This window comes from Oncorhynchus gorbuscha, linkage group LG11, assembly GCF_021184085.1.
Source record: "Oncorhynchus gorbuscha isolate QuinsamMale2020 ecotype Even-year linkage group LG11, OgorEven_v1.0, whole genome shotgun sequence".
Taxonomy (NCBI): Eukaryota; Metazoa; Chordata; class Actinopteri; order Salmoniformes; family Salmonidae; genus Oncorhynchus; species Oncorhynchus gorbuscha.
In genome coordinates this window covers 36,438,912-36,465,548 of record NC_060183.1, presented here as the reverse complement: position 1 = coordinate 36,465,548, position 26,637 = coordinate 36,438,912, and the positions used below count along the sequence as shown (strand labels likewise).

General features: G+C 41.4%; 2 protein-coding genes across 4 annotated transcripts in view; one reads left to right on the top strand and one right to left on the bottom strand.

Annotated features, from left to right (window-relative positions):
- LOC124048560 (E3 ubiquitin-protein ligase UHRF2-like) overlaps positions 1 to 14,228 on the top strand; it is a 42,689-nt gene extending 28,461 nt beyond the window's left edge. For 2 of the 3 annotated variants that reach the window (XM_046369472.1, XM_046369474.1), the window contains exons 8-16: positions 1,086 to 1,193; positions 1,523 to 1,627; positions 7,653 to 7,759; positions 8,003 to 8,165; positions 11,000 to 11,137; positions 11,550 to 11,766; positions 11,941 to 12,146; positions 12,836 to 12,934; positions 13,960 to 14,228. In XM_046369472.1, coding sequence (XP_046225428.1) covers positions 1,086 to 1,193; positions 1,523 to 1,627; positions 7,653 to 7,759; positions 8,003 to 8,165; positions 11,000 to 11,137; positions 11,550 to 11,766; positions 11,941 to 12,146; positions 12,836 to 12,934; positions 13,960 to 14,106 — 1,290 coding nt within the window. In that variant the 3' untranslated portion in view covers positions 14,107 to 14,228. The remainder of the gene's footprint in view (positions 1 to 1,085; positions 1,194 to 1,522; positions 1,628 to 7,652; positions 7,760 to 8,002; positions 8,166 to 10,999; positions 11,138 to 11,549; positions 11,767 to 11,940; positions 12,147 to 12,835; positions 12,935 to 13,959) is intronic. The other variant, XM_046369473.1, reaches the window with a different exon arrangement.
- A 2,967-nt stretch (positions 14,229 to 17,195) lies between these two features.
- On the bottom strand, positions 17,196 to 26,575 carry LOC124048558 (ornithine decarboxylase antizyme 2-like). The gene is given in 6 exon segments (XM_046369471.1): positions 17,196 to 18,684; positions 19,543 to 19,628; positions 19,725 to 19,897; positions 22,547 to 22,633; positions 22,635 to 22,686; positions 26,311 to 26,575. Coding segments are annotated over 6 exon segments (663 nt in total). The 5' UTR covers positions 26,442 to 26,575; the 3' UTR covers positions 17,196 to 18,550.
- Positions 26,576 to 26,637: the final 62 nt, after the last annotated feature.

Below are 26,637 nucleotides of genomic sequence, written 5' to 3'. Positions count from 1 at the left end.
TTTACCCCACGCAAAACACGCCTGCCTGGGCTGTATTCATTGAATCTCCTCACTAAGTTCTCCTAAAGGAGTGCATTGGCAGGTAGCAGTAGTGACCAAATGGGAAGAAAACGGACTGAGACAGGGAGGGACTACCTGGACTTGTCCAATAAGAACCACTCAATTTCGTTTTCCATTGCAAAATGTTTTGTGACATTGTACCCTACAAATTAGGGTTGCAAAATTACACAACCTTTCAATAAATTCCCTGTTTTTTGTGAAATCCTGGATGGAGTATTCCTGCCTATTTCCTCCTGATTCTAGGAATCCTCTAACTGGGATTTCAGGAAAATCAGGGAATTTATTGAAAGTTCCCCGAAATGTGCAACCCTAGCCCTACTGAACAAAACCCTCTACTTTTTACTCCGTTTCCTTCCGTTTGGTGCCCACTGAACATGGCCCAGGCCCACAGTGAGGCCTTTATGCTCTGACTAAGCCGTGTGTAATTCTTTGTTGGCGCTCTCCTCTCAAGCTGTGAGGCGACGCTAACAATGCCATTTAAAATGACTCAGCAGAGTGAAGTTCTTTTCCTGGAACTAAACTTGAGGAAAATGAACCCCATTTGTTTCCCAGTATACAACATTAATGCTTCCCAAATGACACCCTATTGCCTATTTAGTGCACTAATTTTAACAAGGGTCCATAGGGCTCTGGTCAAAAGTAGTGCACTATAGGGAATATGGTGCCATTTAGAACGCATCCCGTGTTAATTGAAAACAGCATATTCTGTACATTTTAACATCTATATACATGGAAGTGCTAGAGGTTTTGTTTTTCTCATTTATTTGTCTTATCATTTGGGAATGTTATGAGATAAGAATTAATCAAATTGTCCAATGCTTTAACAAGAAACATTTCCAGCCCTGAAAATGGATTATTGTTATATATACAAAAACCATTCAGGTCTGATTACGCTATTATGGTAACTAAAGCTTCTACTAGTAAGCCCTTTGTTTATGTAATGTGTGTGGTCCAGCGTGGGAATACATGCTAGCTAAAACATGCATGAATAAGTCCTTTCCTTGAATGCCATGCTCCTGTTTCAGGGTATGGCCTGTGTGGGGCGCACTAAGGAATGTACCATCGTCCCCTCCAATCACTACGGGCCCGTACCTGGTGTTCCCGTGGGAACAACATGGAAGTTCCGTGTTCAGGTGAGCCAATGGCAACACGATTTCGTACCATGGGTCATACCGGTAGGGTGATACATGTTGGATAATTCCTCACAGAGATCAGAGAGAATGTTTCGAACAATAAGTTATATTTTCAAATCATGGCGATGTTGAAAGGATTGTTATTTTAAGTGAAATTTATTGGCTTATAGTTGTCAACTCTGATATTCTGACACGGATTTGTTTACATAGCCTGTATCGCATGTTCCTTCCCTCTTTCTCTATCCCTCCCATACCATCACCCATCCTGACTCTCCCCCACTCCTGTTCATTCTCCCTATCTATATTCTCCTCCCTTCCTGTGTTCCAAGGTGAGTGAAGCTGGAGTGCACAGGCCCCACGTGGGAGGTATCCACGGCCGCAGTAACGATGGCTCCTATTCGCTGGTGCTGGCCGGAGGCTTCGAGGATGAAGTGGTAGGTTTCTTTTTTTATTTTCATTTCTGCGGTTGTTGTGTTTGAACTAAGCAATCTAGGAGCGTGGGAGCGGGCTCTCTCCCTCTGGTTTTCCCTCTCTATTCTCACTTCCTCTAATGTCCCATGCTGTTTGTTCTTGCTCTGTCTTGTCTTTAGCATGGGAGGAGGGTAGGATGGAGGGAGGATGGTAATCTGTCTACCCATCCATCTGGTCCTCACACAGATGTTGTCTGCCTCTCTTTCTCCCACCTCTGCTCTCCTTCTCTCCCTTTAACATGTTTGACTTAAAGGATGTACATCATTTTAAGAATACAGCATAGCACTGGAGAGTGTATTTAAACCACTATGATGAATGTTTAACTGGGATTTGTCTGGAGGATGGATTTGGATGGACTTTGAACCGTATTTTCAATGGATTTTGCAAAAGTGTTCATACCCATACATAGCCAGTTATAATTGTAATGGCTTAGCAGATAAGAAAAGACAATCAGTATTTACCTGGCTAAAAGAGAAGGAATGTAATATCTGTTGTTTACAGGAAACTCATTCAACAATTTTAGATGGTGATCTGTGGAAGAAGGACTGAGGGGGCGAAATATACTTTTACCATGGGCAAACTAACTCAAAAGGGGTGATGATATTAATTAACAATAATTCTGATCTGAATGTGCAAATTGTCCAAACTGATCCTCAAGGTAGATGGATTCTTTTAAATATGTTATTGGACCATAAACAGATTTGGCTCATAAATCGATAAGGTCCAAATAATGATGATTCACGCTTCTTTAAAAATATATATAATAATTGATCTTGCCTACAAGCAATACAAAACTCTATTATTATGGTGGGAGATTATAATACGGTTTTAAATACCTCAATGGACCGTAATGGAAATCGCACTACAAACTATCACCCTAATTCATGTAAGGAAATCACAAATGTCATGGATATTTGGTGTGTGTGTGTGTGTGTGTGTGTGTGTGTGTGTGTGTGTGTGTGTGTGTGTGTGTGTGTGTGTGTGTGTGTGTGTGTGTGTGTGTGTGTGTGTGTGTGTGTGTGTGTGTGTGTGTGTGTGTGTGTGTGTGTGTGTGTGTGTGTGTGTGTCCTGACCTAGAGAGTTTTACATGGCAGAGGCTCAATGAAGCTAGTCGTCTGAACTACTTTCTTATGTCATTCTCGCTGGCACCAAAAGTTTAAAAAGTGTTGATAGGGGACAGAATGCCATCAAATAATTGGCCTATCCATTATCCTTAGAGAATTTCCATGTTGGCGAGGATATTGGACATTTCATCAAAGCCTATTGGATGACAACTTGTTGACAGAATCATTTATAACTGCCTTTTCCCAACATAATATAGGTAGAGCAGATCCCCTTATTGTAAGGGACACTTTTTGTAAATGTGCCTTTAGAGGCCATACAATTCAATACTCATCTTTAAAACAATAGCAATTTAGGTCAAAAGAATGAATATCAGCAAAGGAAATAGAGGGACTAACAGTACAGAGAGTTGTCAATAAAAACTGTACCATAGAGGCACAGAATACATCAGAGGAAAGACTATAAAAGAAGAGGAGGAACTTATGCAAGAAAGATCAAGTGTACAAGAATATATTATAAAAAATAAAGCGAACTGGATGGAATATGGGCAAAACAACACAGAAATGCTACCAAAAATAATTTACTGGAACTTGTTACAAATGACGTAGTCACCCATGATTCACCAAACTATAATTAGAAAGAGGAGGCAAAGTACTTTAAGCAGATGTTTTCGTTTCAGTCTCCATTAACCAAAGTTAATTGTATTATTCTATTAATAATGTAAAATTAACATCTGTACAGAAAGACTCACGTGAAGGCCAAATTAGAGAAGGAACTTCTTGATGCAATTAAAGCCTTTAAGTCTGGGAAAACTCCAGGGCTGGATGGCATACCAGTTGATGTGTGCCAAACCTTTTTTGATGTACTCAGAGGACAATTATTAGCATTTTTTTAACCACTTCGATAAAAATGTCAGATTATCAGATACTCAACAGGGTCTGATTTCATTATTACTGAAACAGGACCCAAGTGGTAAATACAAAGATCCAGCCAATTTAAGAAATTAGAGGGCCCTTACACTTTAGTGTTGTGATGCAAAAATTCTAGCAAAATGCATAGTGCGTAGAATTTAAAAAGGTATTGTCGGATATTATTCATCCTGATCAGACAAGTTTTTTACATGGACGATACATTGGAGATAATATAAGACAAGTACTGTGAATAATAGAGCACTATGAAAAATATCTGGGAAACCAGGCCTGGTATTTATGCTGACTTTGAATTGAATATAAATGCCATGAATATTTACATTTTGAAGGATCTCTTATACAGTGGGTTAGAGTTATGTCTAGTAACTAGGACTGTTGCGGTGACCATATTACCGCCACACAAGTCATGACGGCAGTCAAATTCCACATGACTGTTTAATCATAGTAATTAGGCTTCTCCAAGCTCTGATGCTGCTGATGGTCATTAGTAGCCTGCCAAACTGGCTAACTTGCCTGGTACTCAGCACTCCATTGTCCCTCTAATCACTCTGACATCAATGCAAATGTATTTGAAAATCTAATCAGACTACATGAGAGCCCAGGAGCTCATGTTGCGCAACATTGGTATACAATTGCACGAGAAAACAGGGTGATGGCCTCTACTAAAAAGAGGATCCCATCAGCTTTGTATAGACTAGGCCTACTATATTTATTTCTCAATTTTCCTAATATTAAGCACATTGTTTATCACAACTAAAGTGTCAAATAACGTTTTAAAATTAAGCACATTAATCTGCTTTTACAAGGGGTTTAGAGCCTAAATGGCATTCATAAGCAGCGTGTGAGTTTAAAATTTGGGGAAGGTAATTTTCACCATAAAAATGCACCTTTTATAATAAATGCATTACATGCGTAATTACATTTGTGTTCACTTTTGATAATGGTGTCAACACACAATACCCCATAACAACAAAGCGAAAACAGGTTTTTAGACTTGCAAATTTATTAAAAATATAAAACTGAAATACCTTATTCACTTAAGTATTCAGACCCATTGATTTGAGACTCAAAATTGAGCTCTGGTGCATCCTGTTTCCATTGATCATTTTTGAGATGTTTCTACAACTTGATTGGAGTCCACCTGTGGTAAATTCAATTGATTGGACATGATTTGGAAAGGCACACACCTGTCTATATAAGGTTGCCAGTGCATGTCAGAGCAAAAACCAAGCCATCAGGTCGAAGGAGTTCGGGACGGACGCGATGGTCACTCAGACAGAGCTCTAGAGTTCATAGAGTTCCTCTGTGGAGCTGGGACAACCTTCCAGAACCCAATGGTCACTCTGACAGATGCAGAACCTTTCAGAAGGACAACCATCTCTGCAGCACTCCACCAATCAGACCTTTATGGTAGAGTGGCCAGACGGATGCCACACCTCAGTAAAAGGCACATGACAGCCCGCTTTGAGTTTGCCAAAAGGCACCTAAAGGACTCTGACCATGAGAAACAAGGTTCTCTGGTCTGATGAAGCCAAGATTGAACACTTTGGCCTGCGTACCAAGAGTCATGTTTGGGGGAAACCTGGTACCATCCCTACGGTGAAGCATGGTGGTGGCACCATCATGCTCTGGGGATGTTTTTCAGGGACTGGGAGAGTAGTCAGGATCGAGGGAAAGATGAACAGAGCAAAGTACAGAAAGATCCTTGCCGCTCTGGACGTCAGACTGGGGCAAAGGTTCAACTTCCACAGGACAAGACCCGAAGCACACAGCCAAAACAACGCAGGAGTGGTTTCGGGACAAGTCTCAATGTCCTTGAGTGGCCCAGCCAGAGCCCGGACTTGAACCTGATTGGACATCTCTGGAGAGACCTGAAAATAGCTGTGCAGCAATGCTCCCCATCCAACCTGACAGAGCTTGAGAGGATCTGGAGAGAAAAATGGGAGAAACTACCCAAATGTAGGTGTGCCAAGGTTGTAGACTCGATGCTGTAATCACTGACAAAGGTGCTTCAACAAAGTACTGAGTAAAGGGTCAGAATTATTATGTAAATGTGATATCTGTTTTTAATTTTTTAAATAAATTATTTTAGAATAAAGCTGTAATGTAACAAAATGTGAAAAAGGTCAAGGGGTATGAAGGCACTGTGTTCACATTCTATTTATAAAAAGTGGGATGAAAAATGGATTTAATTGTGAAATTGGAAGATTATTATTTTTTCACTAATAGAAATTATATAAGTAAAATATAGTTGTTGCTGAAGCATTCCGCTCCCTGAGTCAATACATGTTATAAACCCCTTTTGGCAGTGATTACAGCTGTGAGTCTTCTTGGGTAAGTCTCTAAGAGCTTTACACACCAGGATTGTGCAATATTAGCCCATTATTCTTTTCATAATTCTTCAAGTTCTGTCAAGATGTTGGGGATCATGGCTAGACAGTAATTTTGAAATCTTGCCATAGATTATTAAGCAAATTTACATTGACACTGTAACTTGGCCACTCAGGAACGAGCAGCTCCAGTGTAGATTTGGCCTTGTGTTGTAGGTTATTGTCCTGATGAAAGTTAAATTACTCTCCAAGGTTTTCCTCTATGATTTCACCTGTGCTTAGCTCCATCCTGTATCTTTTTATCCTGAAAAACTCTCTAGTCCTTGCTGATGACAAGCATACCCATAACATGATGCAGCCACTACCATTTTTTAAAATAAAGAGGCAGTTACTCAGTGATGTTGTGTTGGATTTGCCCAAAACATGAGGCTTTGCATTTAGGCCAGTGTATTCCTTTGGCAGTTTTTGTTTTTCAGAATTACTTTAGTACCATACAAGGCTCATGTTTTGGAATATTCTGTATATTTGTATTCTTCTTTTCACTTTGTCATTTATGTAATTATTGTGGAGTCCCTACAATGTTGTTGATCTGTCCTCAGTTTTCTCCCATCACAGCCATTGAACTCCGTAGCTGTTTTAAAATCACCAATAGTCTCATGGGAACACCCCTGAACAGTTTCATTCCTGTCTTTAAAAAAATGTTTTAATGTAACCTTTTATTTAACTAGGTAAGTCAGTTAAGAACAAATTCTTATTTACAATGACGGCCTACCCCGGCCAAACCCTAACGACTCTTGGCCAATTGTGTGCCACCCTATGGGACTCCTGATCTTGGCCGGTTGTGATACAGCCTGGACTCAAACCAGGGTCTGTAGTGACGCCTCTAGCACTGAGATGCAGTGGCTTAGACTGCTGTGCCACTCTGGAGCCCTATCCTGCTGCTCAGTTTAGAAGGATGACTGTATTTTTGATGTGTCTAGGTGGTTCAATACATAAACCACAGCATAATTATTCACTTGACCATGCTTAGAGATATTCATCGTCAGATTTGTTATTGTTACCCATCTACCAATCACTGTCCTTCTTTGAGGCTTTCAAAAAGCTCCCTGGTCTTTGTAGTTGAATCATGTGAACCCCTATTATTTCACACAGTGAGTCCATGTAGTTTACATTATTATTTGATTTGTTAAGCCAAATTTGACTCCTGAACTAATTTAGGCTTGCCTAAACAAAGAGGCTGAATACTTATGTACATAACTAATTAGATAATAGTTTAATTCTTCTTAAGTTTAATAGTTTAATTACTCACATTTGAATTAATCTTTAAAAAAGTTAGAATTTTTCTTCCACTTTGACATTAGAGTAGATTGTTGACCACTTTGCAACACAATAAAATATGAAGATATCCAAGGGTTATGAATACTTTTGCAAGGCACTGTATGTTGACTTAACTGTGAGTCTCAGGCTGAGATTTCATACTTGAGTCAGCTAAAGAAAATGCAAGATTAGTCCAGCATGTGCAGTGGCTGTGTTTATATATATATATAGATAGATGGATATCTATATAGATATCTATATGTGTGTGTGTATATATATATATATATATATATATATAGATAGATAGGTGTGTGTGTGTCTCCTTTTAACCCTCTGACCTCCGCTGTCAGGACAGGGGAGATGAGTTCACCTACACGGGCAGCGGGGGTCGCGACCTTTCAGGGAACAAACGCATCGGGGAGCATTCCTTTGACCAGACCCTAACCCACTATAACAGGTACAGTAAACAAACAAACACAAGAAGTACCACCTGTCCTGTTTCTCTCCCTGGTTTCAACCAAGACGGCAGGCTTCATAGTGCACTTCTATTTTTATTTTTTACTCAAGTCAATGTAAAACCGTTGAAAGCCAGTGTTCGTCAACCTGTCCCTGGAGACGCAAAGGGTGCTGAGTCAAATGTGTTAGTGCTGAACTAGAATGAAAGCTAGCTCCATTCATCACATGACCCTTGCTCTCTCAGGGCCCTGGCGCTGAACTGTGACGCCCCCATCAACGACAAGGACGGGGCGGAGTCCAGGAACTGGCGTGAGGGGAAGCCAGTGCGGGTGGTGCGGAGCTCCAAAGGACGACGCATCAGCAAGTACGCCCCGGAGGAGGGCAACCGCTACGATGGCATCTACAAGGTGCATTAGCTAGGGGACTAACCTCTGTCATATGAAATTGCAATGCATGTAGTTGAAGTCGGAAGTTTACATACACTTAGGTTGGTTCTCATTAAAACAAGTTTTTCAACCACTCCACAAATGTCTTGTTAACAAACTATAGTTTTGGCAAGTCGGTTAGGACATCTACTTTGTGCATGACACAAGTCATTTTTCCAATAATTGTTTACAGACAGATTATTTCACTTGTAATTCACTGTATCACAATTCCAGTGGGTCAGAAGTGTACATACACTAAGTTGACTGTGCCTTTAAACAGCTTGGAAAATTCCATAAAATGTCATGGCTTTAGAAGCTTCTGATAGGCTAATTGACATCATTTGAGTCAATTGGCGGTGTACCTGTGGATGTATTTCAAGGCCTACCTTCAAACTCAGTGCCTGTTTGCTTGACAACATGGGAAAATCAAAAGAAATCAGCGAAGACCTCAGAAAAAAGATTGTAGACCTCCACAAGTCTGGTTCATCCTTGGGAGCAATTTCCAAACGCCTGAAGGTACCACGTTATTCTGTACTAACAATAATACGCAAGTATAAACCCCATGGGACCACGTAGTCGTCATACCGCTCGGGAAGGAGACTCATTCTGTCTCCTAGAGATTAACGTACTTTGGTGCTAAAATCCCAGAACAACAGCAAAGGACCTTGTTAAGATGCTGGAGGAAACCGGTACAAAAGTATCTATATCCACAGTAAAATGAGTCCTATATCGACATAACCTGAAAGGCTACTCAGCAAGGAAGAAGCCACTGCTCCAAAACCGCCATAAAAAAGCCAGACTACGGTTTGTAACTGCACATGGGGACTAAGATTGTACATTTTGGAGAAATGTCCTCTGGTCTGATAAACTCATCCAGAACGCCGCAGCCCGTCTAGTGTTCAACCTTCCCAAGTTCTCTCACGTCACCCCGCTCCTCCGCTCTCTCCACTGGCTTCCAGTTGAAGCTCGCATCCGCTACAAGACCATGGTGCTTGCCTACGGAGCTGTGAGGAGAACGGCACCTCAGTACCTCCAGGCTCTGATCAGGCCCTACACCCAAATAAGGGCACTGCGTTCATCCACCTCTGGCCTGCTCGCCTCCCTACCACTGAGGAAGTACAGTTCCCGCTCAGCTCAGTCAAAACTGTTCGCTGCTCTGGCTCCCCAATGGTGGAACAAACTCCCTCACGACGCCAGGACAGCGGAGTCAATCACCACCTTCCAGAGACACCTGAAACCCCACCTCTTTAAGGAATACCTAGGATAGGATAAAGTAATCCTTCTCACCCCCTCCCCCCTTAAAATATTTAGATGCACTATTGTAAAGTGGTTGTTCCACTGGATGTCATAAGGTGAATGCACCAATTTGTAAGTCGCTCTGGATAAGAGCGTCTGCTAAATGACTTAAATGTAATGTAAATGTAAAACAATAGAACGGTTTGGCCATATGACCATTGTTATATTTGGAGGAAAAAGAGGGAGGTTTGCAAGCCGAAGAACACCATCCCAACCATGATGCACGGGGTGGCAGCATCATGTTGTGGGGGTGCTTTGCTGCAGGAGGGACTGGTGCACTTCACAAAATAGATGGCAACATGAGGTAGGAAAATGATGTGGATATATTGAAGCAAAATCTCAAGACACCAGTCAGGAAGTTAAAGCTTGGTCGCAAATGAGTCTTCCAAATTGACAATGACCCCAAGCGTACTTCCAAAGTTGTGGCAAAATGGCCTAAGGACAACAGTTAAGGTATTGGAGTGGCCATCACAAAGCCCTGACCTCAATCCTATAGAAATGTGTGGGCAGAACTGAAAAAGCATGTGTGAGCAAGGAGGCCTACAAACCTGACTCAGTTACACCAGCTCTATCAGAAGGATTGGACCAAAATTCACCCAACTTATTGTGGGAAGCTTGTGGAAGGCTACCTGAAATGTTTGACCCAAGTTAAACAATTTAAAGGCAATGCTACCAAATACAATTGAGTGTATGTAAAATTCTGACCCACTGGGAATGTGATAAATCTTTCTCTACTATTATTCTGACATTTCACATTCTTAAAATAAAGTGGTGATCCTAACTGACCTAAGACAGGGAATTGTTACTAGGGTTAAATGTCAACAATTGTGAAAAACTTAATTTAAATGTGTTAAGGTGTATGTAAACTTCTGACTTCAACTGTACTTCCATGCAATAGTATTTTGTTTGTATTGCCAATTGTTTGATACTTAGAAGGCATGCCCATTACATTGCTTTATACTAAGTTGTATGCTCGAGTGTGGATATTGGAATTGAGCCCTGGTGGCTCCTTGCCTGTCACTCAACCTCGCCATTTTGGATCCTTTATGCGTTTACCTCTCTCCTAGTCCCTTGTGACAAACTGTCAACAGCCGTTTGAGTTGTGAAATCAGAAATCCATTACAAATGTAATAGAAAATGGCATCAAAATAAATCAGATGTAGACATTGTTGGGCCTGGTCCTCATTATGAGTCATGCTTTTTGATCACATCTTGATTTCCCCTGATGTGCCATTACGGTAAACACAACACGCATGGTTTCAGGGCTGTCACTAACAAGACAAGATTAAGAAATATTTCATCTGCTCTTTTTTACCATCCTTTTTTTAAAAGAGGAATTTTCAAAGCAATATAATTTTTAGTGCTATCCCTGTCTTACTATAAACTCCTGTTTAGTTAAATCTTCACTGGATGTTGCTGCTGTGTATGTGCCCATAGAAGTAGAATTTCTAGAACGAACATTCCCATTCAACTCTGTGTTCCGTGGAGCAGCAGTAGTTATTTTTCTGTGTATGTCTCAGGTGGTGAAGTACTGGCCGGAGATAGGGAAGTGTGGTTTCCTGGTGTGGCGGTACCTGTTGCGGAGGGATGACCTGGAACCTGCTCCCTGGACACCTGAGGGCCTAGAGCGTATCCAGAAACTGGGCCTAGCTGTGCAGGTAAGTGAGGTTCTTCTGTCCACCTGCATTTGTTTTTATAGGACATTATGATAGTATGAGAAGGATAGGACAGGCTTTTGGTTATGACTGCTGTTTCAGGGGCTGTCTCTCTTTTATGTCTTCATTTCTCAAATTAAAAGTGCAATATTCTGAAATCGCTCCACCATTTCCTTGTTGGAAAAATGGGAGTAGTTTGCCTAATTTCAGTTTTATTGACAAAACAAGCACTAATCATTGTACCATCTAAACCGCTGTGAAATAGTATATTTTCAGTAACAACAAATATTGTATTGATCCTTTGTTAAAGACAGTTGACGTTTTTATCTGACGGGGCCTTGACTGTCTCTCGGAGTGCCCCTACTACAGTATCCGCTGTGTTTTCGTACGACTCTGCGTCTCTTTGCCTCCACAGTATCCTCCAGGCTACGTGGAGGCCATGGCCAACAAGACCAAGAAGGAGGCTAACGCTCGACCGGGGTGTACTAGGAGCAAGAAGCAACCTGGACGGGGACGGCCACGGCTACACCCCCTGGAGAAGATGGTGAAGGAGGATGAGAAGAAGCCCATGGAGGGTACAGAACAGCCACAGAGCAACGGCAGTCAGAAGACACCCAAGGACAAGGAGACAGGTACCTGTTGAGACACAGCTAGGAATATAAGCCAGAGACAGAAGAGATGTATTTATTTTTTTAGCTTTGTGTGTACAGTATACTGTATATCTTGTGCACTGGAATTGTTATGATGAGGCATTTCAGGGGTTGTTTTGAAGGTGTCAACTAAAATGTTACCCCATCTTTGAATAGAATCGATATGTGTCCATGCATCCATACACAACGTGTGTTGGTGTGCTTTGTCAGAGGTGTGTAAGGAGTCGGCGGAGCCCCGAGCCAAGCGTCTGAAGATGGAGGAGGCGTTCCAGCTGACAGAGCAGCAGCAGAGCCTCATCAAGGAGGACCAACCCAACAAGAAGAACTGGGATGAGTCCATGGGACACCTCAAGGAGGGGCCGGTAATGTATACACCACCACCCTACCTCAGTCACCTCACGAACTACCTCATCTCACTGACCACTAGACTAACTACAACTATACTGAACAAAAATATAAACGCACATGTAAAGTGTTGGTCCCATTTTTTATGAGCTGAAATAAAAATCCCAGAAATGTTCCAAATGCACAAAAAGCGTATTTCTCTCAAATTTTCTGCAGAAATTTGTGTATATCCCTGTTAGTGAGTATTTCTCCTTTGCCAAGATAATCCATCCACCTGAAAGGTGTGGCATATCAAGAACCGCAGACCACGGGGGGTGCTGAGGTGCTGAGGATAATTTATGTCTGTAATAAATCCCTTCTGTGGAGAAAACCTAATTCTGATTGGCTGAACCTGGCTCCCCAGTGGGTGAACCTGGCTCCCCAGTCATGTGAAATCCATAGATTAGGGCTTAATGAATGTATTTTAATTGACTGCTTTCCTTCTACACAATACTGCCTCATAATGTAGTCTCCTGACTACTTCTAAACAATAGCTGAACCAACACAAGAGTCTCAGCTAGCTACACAACCTACCTACAAGGACTTGTATGCACTTCTATTAAATGAAATGAAGCAGATGATCCTTAGCTAACTAAGATGTGTGATGCTGCTGTTACTATTGTGACAGCTGAGCCTTTAATTCCTGTGTTGCTGTCTTTCTCTGTAGAATTTCCTGAGGAAGGTGGAACAGACCTTCATGTGTGTCTGCTGCCAAGAGCTAGCCTACCAACCGGTCACCACTGTCTGCGCTCACAACGTCTGCAAGGTGTGTAACGTGTGTGTGCACTTGCATCCGTTGTAATGATTTGTTTGCGGGACTATAATTGATGACTAATTGTGGTGTAGTAATGGAAATGATAAACAAAAGTTGAAAAAGTATGCGGACATGACAAAAAAGGAAACAAGATATTAGATGCGTTGAAACAACAATGGTCTAAGAAGGGATCTTTGAGGAACACCACAAGACATCATAACCTTATTAAGTATGAAACACACCAAGCATGTCACTGCCGATAGGTACTTATCACAGTGGGAAGCCGTTCCTTTTCTTGCTAGACTGAAAGCGGTACCTGCTGCGTGACGAACAGACCGCAATGCTCGTCAGTGACCAACAATTTGACTTTGAGCCAGTCAGAGAGCACGAACCCCCATGTGGAGGAGACAAAAAAAATTATTAAAATGTCATTCTCACCGTACATTCCTGGATGAAACAGTTACACTTCATATGCACTGTAGGCTATGGGATTGTAGCTAGCTACGTGCACAGACGCAATGCACACAACACCAAATACTTCCTTGGCTAGCTAACTAGCTATGTTGTGCTAGCTAGCGAATATGCTAACGCTAGCTAAACATTTGGCTATGGGCTGGCACTGGCCGTTTAGGATTAGGGAAAGTGAATTCAATTGTTTATTCGTCCTCTTGCTAGGTAGTTATCTAGCTGTGGCCATATGGCTATTATCAACAAGGGTCTTCTACAACTTAGCAAGATGGCTTTGAATCTAAACCAAAAGCAATACGCACAGATATGCATTGCCAAACATAGCTACTGTCACCTTCTGGTATGAAGTATTTTAATAACAAGAATGAGTGGCTGACGACTTCCAAGGTGTTTGCTGTGTGAACACAAAAGAGATTGACTGCCGACACTGTTCAGAGGTGCTAAATACTGTTGGCAGGCGAACATTTGACAATCCTACCACTGTGTCTGAGCTTTTAGATACCTATGCTGTTTCTGTGATCTGTGGCATTCTCACTCTGTCTCTCACTCTCTCCCTCCCTCCACCCCAGACCTGTTTGTTGCGGTCTTTCCGAGCGGAAGTGTACACCTGTCCTGCATGTCGCCATGACCTGGGTAAAGATTACATCATGGTCCTCAACAAGACTCTACAGCTGCTGTTGGACCAGTTCTTTCCTGGCTACAGCAAGGGCCGATGAGGCCACACACATTACATGTACACGGCGACACACACACACACACACACACACACACACACACACACACACACACACACACACACACACACACACACACACACACACACACATAGATACACACATTTGCACTTACACAAGTATAGTTACACAAATAACATACCGATGATGCACACATACAAAACCTACGTATAGACATACATTGGTACACTCATACATGCCACCTGTTGAACTTGGACTGTCCCCATTTAACTTCACCAGCCTGAAATCATCCATGCCTCAGAAGACCTCTCCTGAGCACCACCTAACCCTGCCATGGATTCCCTTCCTGGGTACCACCACCCCTTAACCCCCCCCAAAGGGTTCCCTTCTTCCCAAGCCTTCCACGTCCCCAGTCCGCAAATACTTAGGAGTTCATCACCTGTCCATGTGAGGAACAGCCAGCGAGGATGCTAATGCTAACCATAGCCATGTAGAGAATATATGGCTGTAACGCTACGTAGCCTCCAGGGGGAAGGTGCCTGAAGTCAGCACATAGGGGTCAGGGGTTTGGGGTCACAACCTTGGGAAGCGGGGTGATGGGAAATGTAGTGTACAATGTTAGTTTTTTTTTTTGTGTTACTGGTCCATTTGAATTTCAGCCTGTTCCTCCCTTTCTTCTTCTCTCTGATCTCTGTTCCTTTTTTGTTTGTTCTTGTGGTGATGTCCTTTTCGTTCAAAGAATTCAGGATTTTTTAAAGACATGCAAATGCAAAATGTTTTAAATTATGCTATGGTCTCTAAAGCAGCAATCTGTGATGTGCATTCCTTCCTACTGCTCAAGGCGCAAATATACAGAACAGAAAAATAATTTTTCTCTCTTCTGTATCGACTCGCAAGCTAATAGTTTCCTTCTCTGTGAGCTTTGCTTCGTCCCCACCGTCCCTAGGGTTGCAAGATTCCGGTAACTGCCCAACATTCCAGGTTTTCCAGAAATCCCGGTTGAAAGATTTGTGTAATCAGGAGGGAGAAAGCAGGAAATCCAGGAATCCTTCAACTGGGATTTTTGGAAAAGTTGTGAGAACATTTGCAATCTTACCTGCCCCCAGTCGTGTACTCTACCTACCACTGCCGTGGACTACAGTAACTGTCTAGTCATCAAGTGGACGCTTCGCTTCAGCTTTAGTGTTGTGTTCTGTTTTTTTTTTTGCACTTATTGAAGAAAAAAAGATGTTGAAAATAAAAAAAGTAATGTCTATAATTTCCTATCATGCTACTACAACATATGGCATTTTTCTATCATTTTAGTTGTCTATTCTATTTTAGTCATTAGTTATTATTTTATGTGGCAACCTTTACCTGCTGCTGTCAGCCTGATTGAAGAGTTTCATTGCTTCATATTGTGATCTGAAATTTTATACATGGTATAATAATACTTGATATGCACCTATTAAATATTTTGATTCCAGAAAAAAATATTTTCTGTTCAGTTTTCTTCAAGCCCAAACTGGGCTTCTGCAGGCCTCAGCGGAAACATTGGGTTCTGGCTGCCATTCATGCCAAGAGGATATATCTTCCCCTCTGCTCCAGTCACTCTACCTCATATTCAGATTCCACCTAGTTTCTGCTATATTGCTGTTACATAGTGCTATAACATCTGTGAAGGACTGGAGAAACTTCCATGCGTTTACACAGGCGGCCTAATTCTGATCTTCTGCCACTAATTGGTCTTTTGACCAATCCAATCAGATCCTTTGCCAATAATTGGGCAAAATATCAGAATTGGACTGCCTGTGTAAAGGCAGCTTATCTATATATAGGTTAGTCTGAGATTGAAAATGTTAATGCGTAGAGGCCCCAAGTATAGGTAGGTAGGTACCTATTACCTACTCGACAACTCAGCTGATCAGTGCAGTAGAGCCACAGCCAGGCGCTGTGCTATGGCCTGGTTACTATACGAAAAAGTTTCTACGGTGAAGTGTAAATGGTCCCGAACGCTGAGCTGAGGATACAGGATGGAATGTTATACTTTCTGTGCCACTGACTGCAACGTAATGGTTCCACTTTTAAAACTCAGATAAACCCATGGAGAAGGTGATCACAGAATGAATTAGGGTAGAATAGAGCCAGGTTTTCACCTATGGACTCTGCAGGTGTTATGGCATACATCCAAAGAACATGAGATGTAGTGGCTCTGCAACGTTTACATTTGAATGATCAGAGATAAACCCATTGAGAAGGTAGTCACTGTCTAAGTTTGTCTTTGTAAAGGGACTAGGGAGAGAGGATTATTTCACCCTTGGATTCTGCAGGTGAAACTAAAGCAGCCAGGTAATCTTGATCGAGGATTTCTCACCTTGATTGTGCAGGTAAAACGCCAAACATTCAAAATGGTGCAGGTGATAACGAGGAACACTGTTATTGACCTTGTGACGAGCTGCCCCCTAGTGGAGTAACATATTACACTTTTCAAGCCTCCAATAGTACACTATTTCGCTTACTGCACAAACATTACTAGGGCTGTAATTATGATTCTCTACCCTTCTCCAGAAGTGTGCACTAGTATGCATTTAAAAGCATTGGACTAGCTGGCATTTCAACCACATTCTTCACACCAGTTCATTACTTTAAAATCCGTGGGGGGGGGAATCACATCCTCAAAATGCATCGGAAGGCCCGAAGGGAGTGGACCTTGACCCTCTTTCTCCAAAGCAATTGATTTAAGCCTTGGAAACCATTTGAACAACTACAGCTGCGTTACACAGGGAGCCCAATTCTGATCTTTTGCCCAAAAGTATTGGCACAAACTTGGATTTGTCAAAAACACCAATTTGTGGCGTAAGATCAGAGTTGGCTGCCTTTAATTCAATCACTCAGTGTAAATATTCAATCAGAGAGATGTTTGAACTGTCAAAATGTGTTATTGCAAAGAAATACTGAACAGTAACTAGCATACGCTTGTGGTCAACTTCTGGAATAAGAACCACTGCTCCATGATCATGCAAATGTGTCACATCTAAATGTAAAGTGCATTAACAAAGAACAAGACTTTACAGAATAGGGAGGAGGAAAAAAATCCATAAGATTATGTATCGGAGACAAGGAGGCAATGCTATTTTTCTTACTTTTATTATCACAGGAGCACAATAGGTACCACTATGCAAGGTGAACATCAAACTTAAACTCCACGAAGAATCAAAAAGTTAAATGGAATGCTAGTCCAAAAAAAAAATTACAAATTGAAACATCACAGCAATTTTATCCAAACAATGGTACAATCATTTTCAGATATACATGAAAGAAAAGCAAAAAGGACTATTTTTGGGTTGCTTTGAACCAATCAATCCATTTTACATGACATTTACTTGCCAAATTGAAGCACCCAAACCAGTTACAACAGCATTCACATGTGCTAAAGTTTAAAGGGCTATTATCCAGCAATGAAATACCAATATTGGAGCTTTTTTGTTGTTGCTTAACAGCAATGTTTACACACATTACAACATTTGTCAGAGGACTTGAGTGCTTTATTATCAAAATGTTTGTCACAAAGGTGGGGCGGAAATGTTTTTATAGCTTAGCCAATGAAATAAAAAGCTTAAATCAAATATAGCTAATGAAATAAAAGCATACATCTTAGCCAATTAAATTAAAAGCTGGAGTACCCAAGTGTAAACCTGATGCTGTTTTTTTTTACATTCAAGAAAAAAAGAAAATCCTCCTTCCACCTATCAACACAAGAATAAAACAAGACAATCCATTGATGATAATAGTTGAGAATTGCAATATGCTCAAAGTCCGTAAAAACATGGTTCCCTCTTAAGTAATGAACAAAATACCAATGAAACCTAAATAATAAAGAACTTAAAGGGATGCAAGAGAGAGGAGAGAGAAATGTCAGTCAAGCTGTGAAACTGGGGGATACAATATCGAAACTAATCATCCACTTCCTTTGAACAAAAGCATGGAAGGCTGTAAGCACTTGGGTCACATAGGAGAGTGGGGTTTGTTGGAGCAGTGGGTAAGGGGTAAGCCTGGATCCCAAACTGAATTGCTCCATTTCACACAATTGTTTCACTTCACAATTGTGGTCATCACAGCATGGCCATCAGACTTCAGTCTGGCTGAACCATCTCTTCATTGAAACAGTTTGTGAAACAATAGTGAAAAAAAAACAGCACAATTCAAGTTGGGATCCATGCTAGGCAGGGGGCTGTTCCAATAAGCAGGATCAATGTGTTACTTAATCAGCTAAATGTCTTAACTAAACATTTGGAAATTACTTCATCTTTCCTAGAATATAGAATTGAAATGGTATGACTGACTCAACCAATAAACCCGTGCTCGGGTTTAGCTTTCTGAATAAACCAGAAAAAAATCAAAAGATGTGCCTATATCTGGCTGTTTATCAAAGTTAGCTGGCTAAATTGATGATTCTGTTTCCTGGAACACCCCACAGGGGTCAGAGCTAATCCTCATCGGAGGAGGAGTCCTTGTCGAAGTTGTAGGCCATGAAGAAAACGTCAGGTCGGAGTGGGACAAGGGCATGGCCCGGTTTCACTATCTCGAAGCCCAGAAAGCTGAATGTGCGCACAAGTTTAGCTGTGGGGACACACAAAGACACATATTAGAAGAAATACCATCAAGGACGACCTTCCATCATAAACAGTGAACTCTAAAAGTATTGGGACAGTGACACAATTTGTTATTTGGGATAGTCCTGATTTACATTTTACATTACATTTACATTTACATTTAAGTCATTTAGCAGACGCTCTAATCGTGAATAATGATGAGTGAGAAAGTTAGATGCACAAATATCATACCCCCAAGACATACTTGACCTCTCATTATTTCAATAACAGGGGAGGTTGGCATTTTGGGAGGTAGGATGTTTATGTCTGCAATTTTCTCACTCCTCATTATTCACAATTCATTCAGGACTATCCGTAATCATGGTAGCATCCACATTAATGCAGAAGTGTTTAGAAACATTCTATTCTTATTTACAATAAAAGTGACTCCAAAATGGCACAATAGTTATTTATCATTCATTTCTTTAGGCACAAAATAATCTGATACACAACCAAAACAAACAGCAAATGCATCCAAGTTTGTCAGGTCACAAGCTTGATGTAATCACTGCGTGCAAGGAATATGGGACCAAATACTAAACGTTGACTACTTTAATACACATACAAGTGAATTTGCCCCAAAACTTTTGGTCTCCTAAAGGGGGGGGGGATACCTAGTCAGGTGTACAACGGAATTCAACTGAAATGTGTCTTCCGCATTTAACCCAACCCCCGAATCAAGTGGAATACCACGAAATTGGGGAGAAAAAGGGGTAAAAAATAATAATAAATAAAATGATTTCATGTTACTGTCCCAATACTTTGAGCTCACTGTGTGGATGCTTATCTATTGAGATCATAGGTTTGGTGGACACGCTTATCGTACCGCGATCATCTCTATTCTTGTAAAAGCAGACGAACACGCTGACAACTTCAAGATGTTCTTCCGCATACTCCAAAAGAGCCGCAAAACTGTAGAGAGAGAGAGAGAGGTAGGCAGGGCTAAATAGACAACATGAGATTATACACACACACACGCACTTTCACATACAGAGCACAGGCACACACCTCTCCTTGCTGCCCTCGGGGAGCGGGTCCATCGGTATCTCAACATACAGAGCGTTCCCGCTCAGCACAGCGCCCCAGTGGATCACCTTGGAAACAGTGGGGCGGCTCTGGAAGCGGAGTATCCCGGGGCGACCGTTCCCCGCCGGCTCCTCTGTCACAGTCAACTTCCGGTCCTGGAGAACCAAAATGGGAAGGAGGGAGCGTTAATCAATCATTTCACTTGAAGAAGGGATCATTAATGAACTCCCTGGGTGACTTCAGGATTGTGTTCACTAGGGCACACCAACAACATTTTTGAAATTGAAAAGTAATATCTGTTTTAATTTCAAGCAGTACTTCACTTTATATGCAAATCCTGCTAACAGCTTCTAAAAGGGCTCGGTAGAGTTTGCGGCCAACCAAATAATTATAAATGAGTAACAGCGTTTTCCATTCACGCAGGTCCTCAGCTAATCAGCCGGTACCAGACGGATTTTCAGCTGGCTACTTTTTCCACTTCATACTAAATTAGGGTACTTTTCACTTAAAAGTTTATATTGGCTATTTTGTCGACCCCTCTCCCGTTAGAATAGAAGATGCGTATCGTTCAGCAACCTATCGATAGCGCCTGTCAGTCACAAAGCAAGCGATGACTGGGAAACTCACGTCTGCCACCTGATCCCAGTACAATGGGCAGGCGCTGTGGTTGGTTTCAGTCAAATTTATTTACATGGAGGAGGGAGAGAGAGCAGAATGCTTGTGAATTTGCATGTCCCATGTAATGTGGTAACAATGAGTTGAAAACTATTATTTTATAGGAAATGTTTTTTATTTTGTGTTTCACATAGCCAGCCACACAGAGTCGTGGCGCATAGTATGCTATTTACTGTGCTATAATTGACAACTGAACAGCAAGTGTTGACTACTTTATAAAACGTGTCGAACTGCCTGAATAAAATCGACCTCCTATACCCCTTTGCCATTCATAAATCATGCAACGTGATTATATATATCCATGGTATCGCATCGGGACAATTAAACCAAAGGATTTCCGAGCTTACCTTTCCTAGGACATTGAAGCTTGCCAGGCAGTGACGAAAGTGACCAACTCTCACCTCGCTAGTCAGCGTATCCTACCGAATATTGACCTTAATAGGGAAGCAACTAAATGTATTAAATTTGCCTAAGTTTATCATGATGGAAACAGAACATTTTTCAGCCAACTTTCCAAATGTTGACTAAGCAAAATATGCTAGACAAGGTGGGATCTTCTTGTGTCTGAGAAATGTTGGTGGAAACACTGCGTAAATACTTTTTTACAATAACCACCATATCGAAGTAAACTTCGAGTCACATGATGACATGTGTGGTCCTCCCACTACGACTCGTTGGGAAAGCATGCAGTTTATTAGGGTACAGATGAAATAAGTTATGAAGGTCACAGGGTGGTGAAAGTGGAGGCGATGAGCTTGATGCTCCTTTCCAATAAATATGGATGGGTCTTATTCAGTTGACATGATCATTGATGCTTGTTTGACAAATAGATCTGATCTCGCGCTTTTGTTCATAATGATTTAATTATGTAGGCTATACCCGCACTGTATCTGCAAGGCTGTTGGCTAAAGCGCACATGCCATTACCAGAGAGGGCACACTCGCTATATAAAATGTTTTGTTTATATTATTTATATCCCAGGACAAATTAGCCGGCAACATCAAGATAACTAGCTAAATGTCCATGAATGTTTCATGTGTTTCGACCTGTGCCCAAATTAATATTAGTTGGGTCAGAGTGCGCTTCGATATTTCAACCTGCGAGCCCTGATCGAGTCTGGTGCAGATGGACAAAAATCAATGCGGGCGCGTAATGGCGCTCGCATGTGCGTGCCGGTGTAGTCATCAGCATGTTAGAAAAATATTTATCCAGCTCGACTGAGTCACGGCACAGACATGGCAAAGCAATTGCTGAATGTCTCAAGCAAGGGTGATCTGTTTCATAGCTCTATGATTAAAAAAAATGCAACGCACTTCCAAACCTAAAATAAGTAATTGCGTGGAAGTCAAACATTTGTTTTACGTCGGAGGCAGACATATTGCATACGCTCAGAACGCCAAAAATGGACCCCTTTACATAGTTCTTATCCCCTTGTCTATAAGAGGGATGCATGCTGTTTAAATGGCCCAAATGTTGATTTTGACAGTCACAAATTTAAAGTAATAAAGGTGAAATATTGTGTGTAGCTGTTCCTAAAACAAATTATAACTACAGTACCAGTCAAAGGTTTGGACACACCTACTAATTTAGCTGTGTTGTGACAAGGTACGGGTGGTATACAGAAGATAGCCTTATTTGGTAAAAGACCAAGTCCATATTATGGCAAGAACAGCTCAAATAAGCAAAGAGAAACGTTGGTCCATCATTAATTTAAGACATGAAGGTCAGTCAGAATTTTTCAAGTTTCTTCAAGTGCCGTCGCAAAAACCATCAAGCGCTATGATGAAACTGGCTCTCATGAGGACCGCCACAGGAAAGGAAGACAGAGTTACCTCTGCTGCAGAGGATAAGTTCATTGGAGTTACCAGCCTCAGAAATTGCAGCCCAAGACATCTCAACATCAACTGTTCAGAGGACACTGCGTGAATCAGGCCTTCGTGGTCGAATTGCTGCAAAGAAACAACTACTAAAGCACACCAATAAGGAGAGACTTGCAGCAACGGCTCAGCCGCAAAGTGGTAGGCCACACAAGCTCACTGTCCTCGGTTGCAACACTCACTATAGAGTTCCAAACAAAGATTACATTATGGTTGCATTTGCATGAGCGTTAAATGTGTGTATGTACTCACAGAGTAGAGCGGCCGAGCTGAAGGAGTGTGATCCCGTTGACCATTCCCTCGCCCACCTGGGATCTTCAGGGGTGGGAGAGGGGCATCAGGAGCACCACAGAGGCCCCGGACCGCGGGTACTACAACAGTGTAGGGACAGGCTAACAGGGAGACACACATATTAATCTTTAATTGTTATTTTTAAGCTTTTGATTGCAATAGGACTCTGAACATGCGGGATAACGTTGCTTAAATCTTGTGTTCCCCGGTGTATTTTAATTATTTGGTGCAATACAGGCCGACGTATCAAGTGCAAGTAAAATTGGTAACCAAAATACTGATTGTGTGATTTAATTCACCCTCAAAGCACATTATAGTTGGAACTGTTGTCCAAGGAGGCAGTGGCGTGTATTCATGGGTGCCAAGTGAAGCCCGGCTTCCCTCAAAAAAATTACCAAGAAAAAAACCTATACAATTGTCTCTTTCGTATCTGTTTCATAAATGTTCCTTCAATTCACAGGAAGCTTAACGTATCTCACCAGAGAAAGCATCAGAGTGAGCAAAATAGAGCCCCTCTGTCTCTGTAAGCAATCTATCTGATGCTGTCTGGTCAAAAAGAGTATGACATTGTTGCCACCTGTAGCATTGAATGCAATGGAAACCAGTGAGCATTTGGCCTCCCTTGATTAAAAAAAAAGAAGTACAAAATAGCCAATTGGCGTTGAGCTAAACAGTGTGCGCTCAACTGTGAATGGTCCTGACGCACCCAAAAAATAAAGTGGCAAGGAAAGACAGTTTGGATTTGGCTTCAGTCCAATCACATCTACAGCAAATCAGCATCGAGAGGAGATTATTATTATTTTTTTTAATTGTTTCATCGTTGCCCTCTGGTGTCTAGCTAGCTAGTTAAAATTGGCCCTTTCCTAAATTAGCCATGGATGGAGATCGTGATTTGGTTTTACTTCATTCTCTGTACTGACCAATGATTATAACAGCGATTTTGATCCAAACATAAACTCATACCTTGTGCCCCTGGCCTGAGGGAATGTAAGTTCAATATGTGCTCGATGTAGTAGGCTAATGCTAGCTCGCCTGGCGCATTTATGTCCTTGAAAGGAAGTTAAGCTAGCGAGCAACCATTTTAGCCAGGTAGCATAGGACAACAAAAAATAAAAGCATGTGCTGTATAACTGAGTCATAGACGTTTCGTCAACATGAAAAGACAAGAGAATGGCATTGGTGTTTCCATACAAGTAGGGTGGGTCAACATGTTTTTTCTTGCACAAATACACAGAAATCAGAACCATAGACATCCACATCATATTTGACTTACATTGATTGGACCAAATTGTTTTAGGCATTTTTGTTGTTGTCACTGTACTAAGCATAAGTGATTTGATGATGAAGTTGAAATGGAGCTGGAATAGTCGATGCAGCTCCAGTTCTTTGCGACTTGCGGTAACTCTGTGGTTCTAAACCGATAGTTGTTTAATAGTCCGAAAATGTAGGTCACGTTTTGTTACATACAATATGCTTTGTGGACTGTACCAAACAGAGGTTGGTCTCCGGTTTTGTGATGAAACAAAAGGTGTGCTTTCATTTACTCTACCACTGGGTCTTCTTATTGTCTCAGCCTTAGGCCTATATATCACGGTCACAAATTGTATTGGTCACACACATATTTAGCAGTTATTGTGGGTGTAGCGAAATGCTTTATCACAACACATAGGTTGTAATATGGCTTTAAATTGTTTTCTCTGGGTTGATTTGACCCACACACCACTACTGCATGTAGGCTATGCGAGTTCACCACCTCCCTTCATAATTGTGATACTCATCGAAAGGCGAGGTCAGTACAGGTGCATCAAAGCTGGGACCAAGAGACTGAAAAATAGCTTCTATTAAATAGCCATCATTGCCAGCATCCACCTGGTTATGTAACCCTGCACCTTAAAAGTGAATCACTTGTTAACTTTAATACTGCTTTACTCATCTCATATATACTGTATTCTATTCTACTGTATTTTAGCCCGTGCCACTCCGACACTGCTCAATCTATTATTTATATGTTTCTTAATTCCATTCTTTTAGATGTGTGTATTGTTAGAAACTACTGCACTGTTGGAGTTAAGAACACAATAATTTCGCTAAACCAGCAATATCGGCTAAATGTGTATGTGACCAATAAAATTTGATATGGCTTCAGTGTGACATATTTTGCCCTATAACCTAAACAAATTGTATTATTCCAAGGCAAAACTACTTCATGAATAAACATAATCCACCATGTATGTGATGGATAGTATTAAATGGCACACGGCAGGTTGCCTAACGCCCTTCGAAGGGGACACCTGGAGGCTGCCTTGCATCAGGAGGGCACTAGTGATGGGTCATTCGAACAAACAACTCTTTTTGAACGGGTCTTTTTTGGTGAACGTCAGGAACCGAACCACATCGGTGAAAGAGCCATTCCTTTGGCTCCCTGACTGCAACTACAGCAGTTTGATCTAAAAAAAAAAGTAGAAGTTTTTCTGCAGATAAATTACAAAAAAAAGTATGTAAAGAGGGTGAACCCTCACCGCCTAAACAATAAATAGTGGGGAGAGCTTGTCAATCTGGTCCTCGCTAATTTTCTCTTTTCTTTTTTTTTTTTTTTTTGGGGGGGGTAACATTTTATTTGAACGCGCATTTCACGATCTGATAGCCAACGTATAGCCCAAAAGGTAAGCTATCTGTACCTTTTCCAGGGTTCAAGCATTTTGAAAAAAAGAGCCGTTTAGGAACCGGCTCACTGAAAATACTCTGAATGCACCACGATGGGGAAAACGTGCACGACGAGGAAAAACGTGCCCTATCTAAACTGCGTATCTGCCCGATGACAAATTAACTTGGTCAAAAAACTGCCAATGATCGCTACAAGTCAAACGTATAAATAGCATACACTACATGTAATAATTAATTAATCCCACTTAGATATGCACCATTATTTAATTTATTCATAGGGGTTGGCTGATTAATTCAACAATACTTTGACAATATGACTCCAATAATGTTTTTGTGTGCATCATTTTGAGGGACGAATAGTATAACGGTATAACGTTACAATGTAACCGTAAGAGTTTGTGACGTCAAAAATGGAGGAATGACGTTGCGTCACTTGGGCCTTTTGATTAATAATCAAATGTGTTTAGAGAAAAGTTAACAATGGACGTGGATTCCGCGTGTTTCTTCCGTTTCAAGTTGCTTACCCATGAAACAAGCCATTCTAATGACCGTTTCATTTCGGGGCCTTTTAACTCGTTGACTTGTGAGTCAACGGTAGCAAGCTACCTGACGATGCTATGCTTTCAGGTGGCAAGCTAGTTACACAGCTAACGTTAACGCATCTCATCTAGCTAAACTACAAAACGACGTCATTGGCAACCATTGAAACAAATGGAAATAAAATGGTTGAGGTGTTCCGTTAAAAAAACAAAAACATGGTGATGGATATAGCTAGGCTTCCTAGAGGACCTTGATAATGTAGCTAGGTTTTAGCCTAGGGCTAGCTAGCTTAGGATAAGCTAAGGGAGAGGACTAACCTTAAACAATAACGTTCTAATTCTTCACTCCAAATTAAAATGTAGGATATGTTTCATAGATTACTTATCTAGCTAACCAGTTGTGGACAAATAAATATTTTACGTCATAAGAAATTAAATCCCAGTTTAGTGGCTACTTCCTCGTCACTGAAAAAAAGCACCATCCCCCACTTCACTTCGCTATTTTCTCCCGTCTTCACTTACTTGCCAATCATGTCACAAATATTAACGTTACTACTTAAATCCGCCATTGTAGTACAGAACTGTGGTTTTCCTTCTTTCTCGCGAGCAAAGCAATGACTGTTTAAGATCCGCTGGAGGTTGGATTTTACCATCCGGCCTCGGAGAGAGACACGACTGGCTTCTGACTGCTCGCTGCAATGGTCGGCTGAGGAATAGAGCTTGATCACTTCTGAACTCCAGCTATGAGCTACGTAGGGGAAACAAGCGATACGTAGCTAGTTAGAGGTGAAGTTAGCTACATGGGGGCGTCTTCCGTGCAAGTGGAAAAATACCACGGCAAGTAAACTA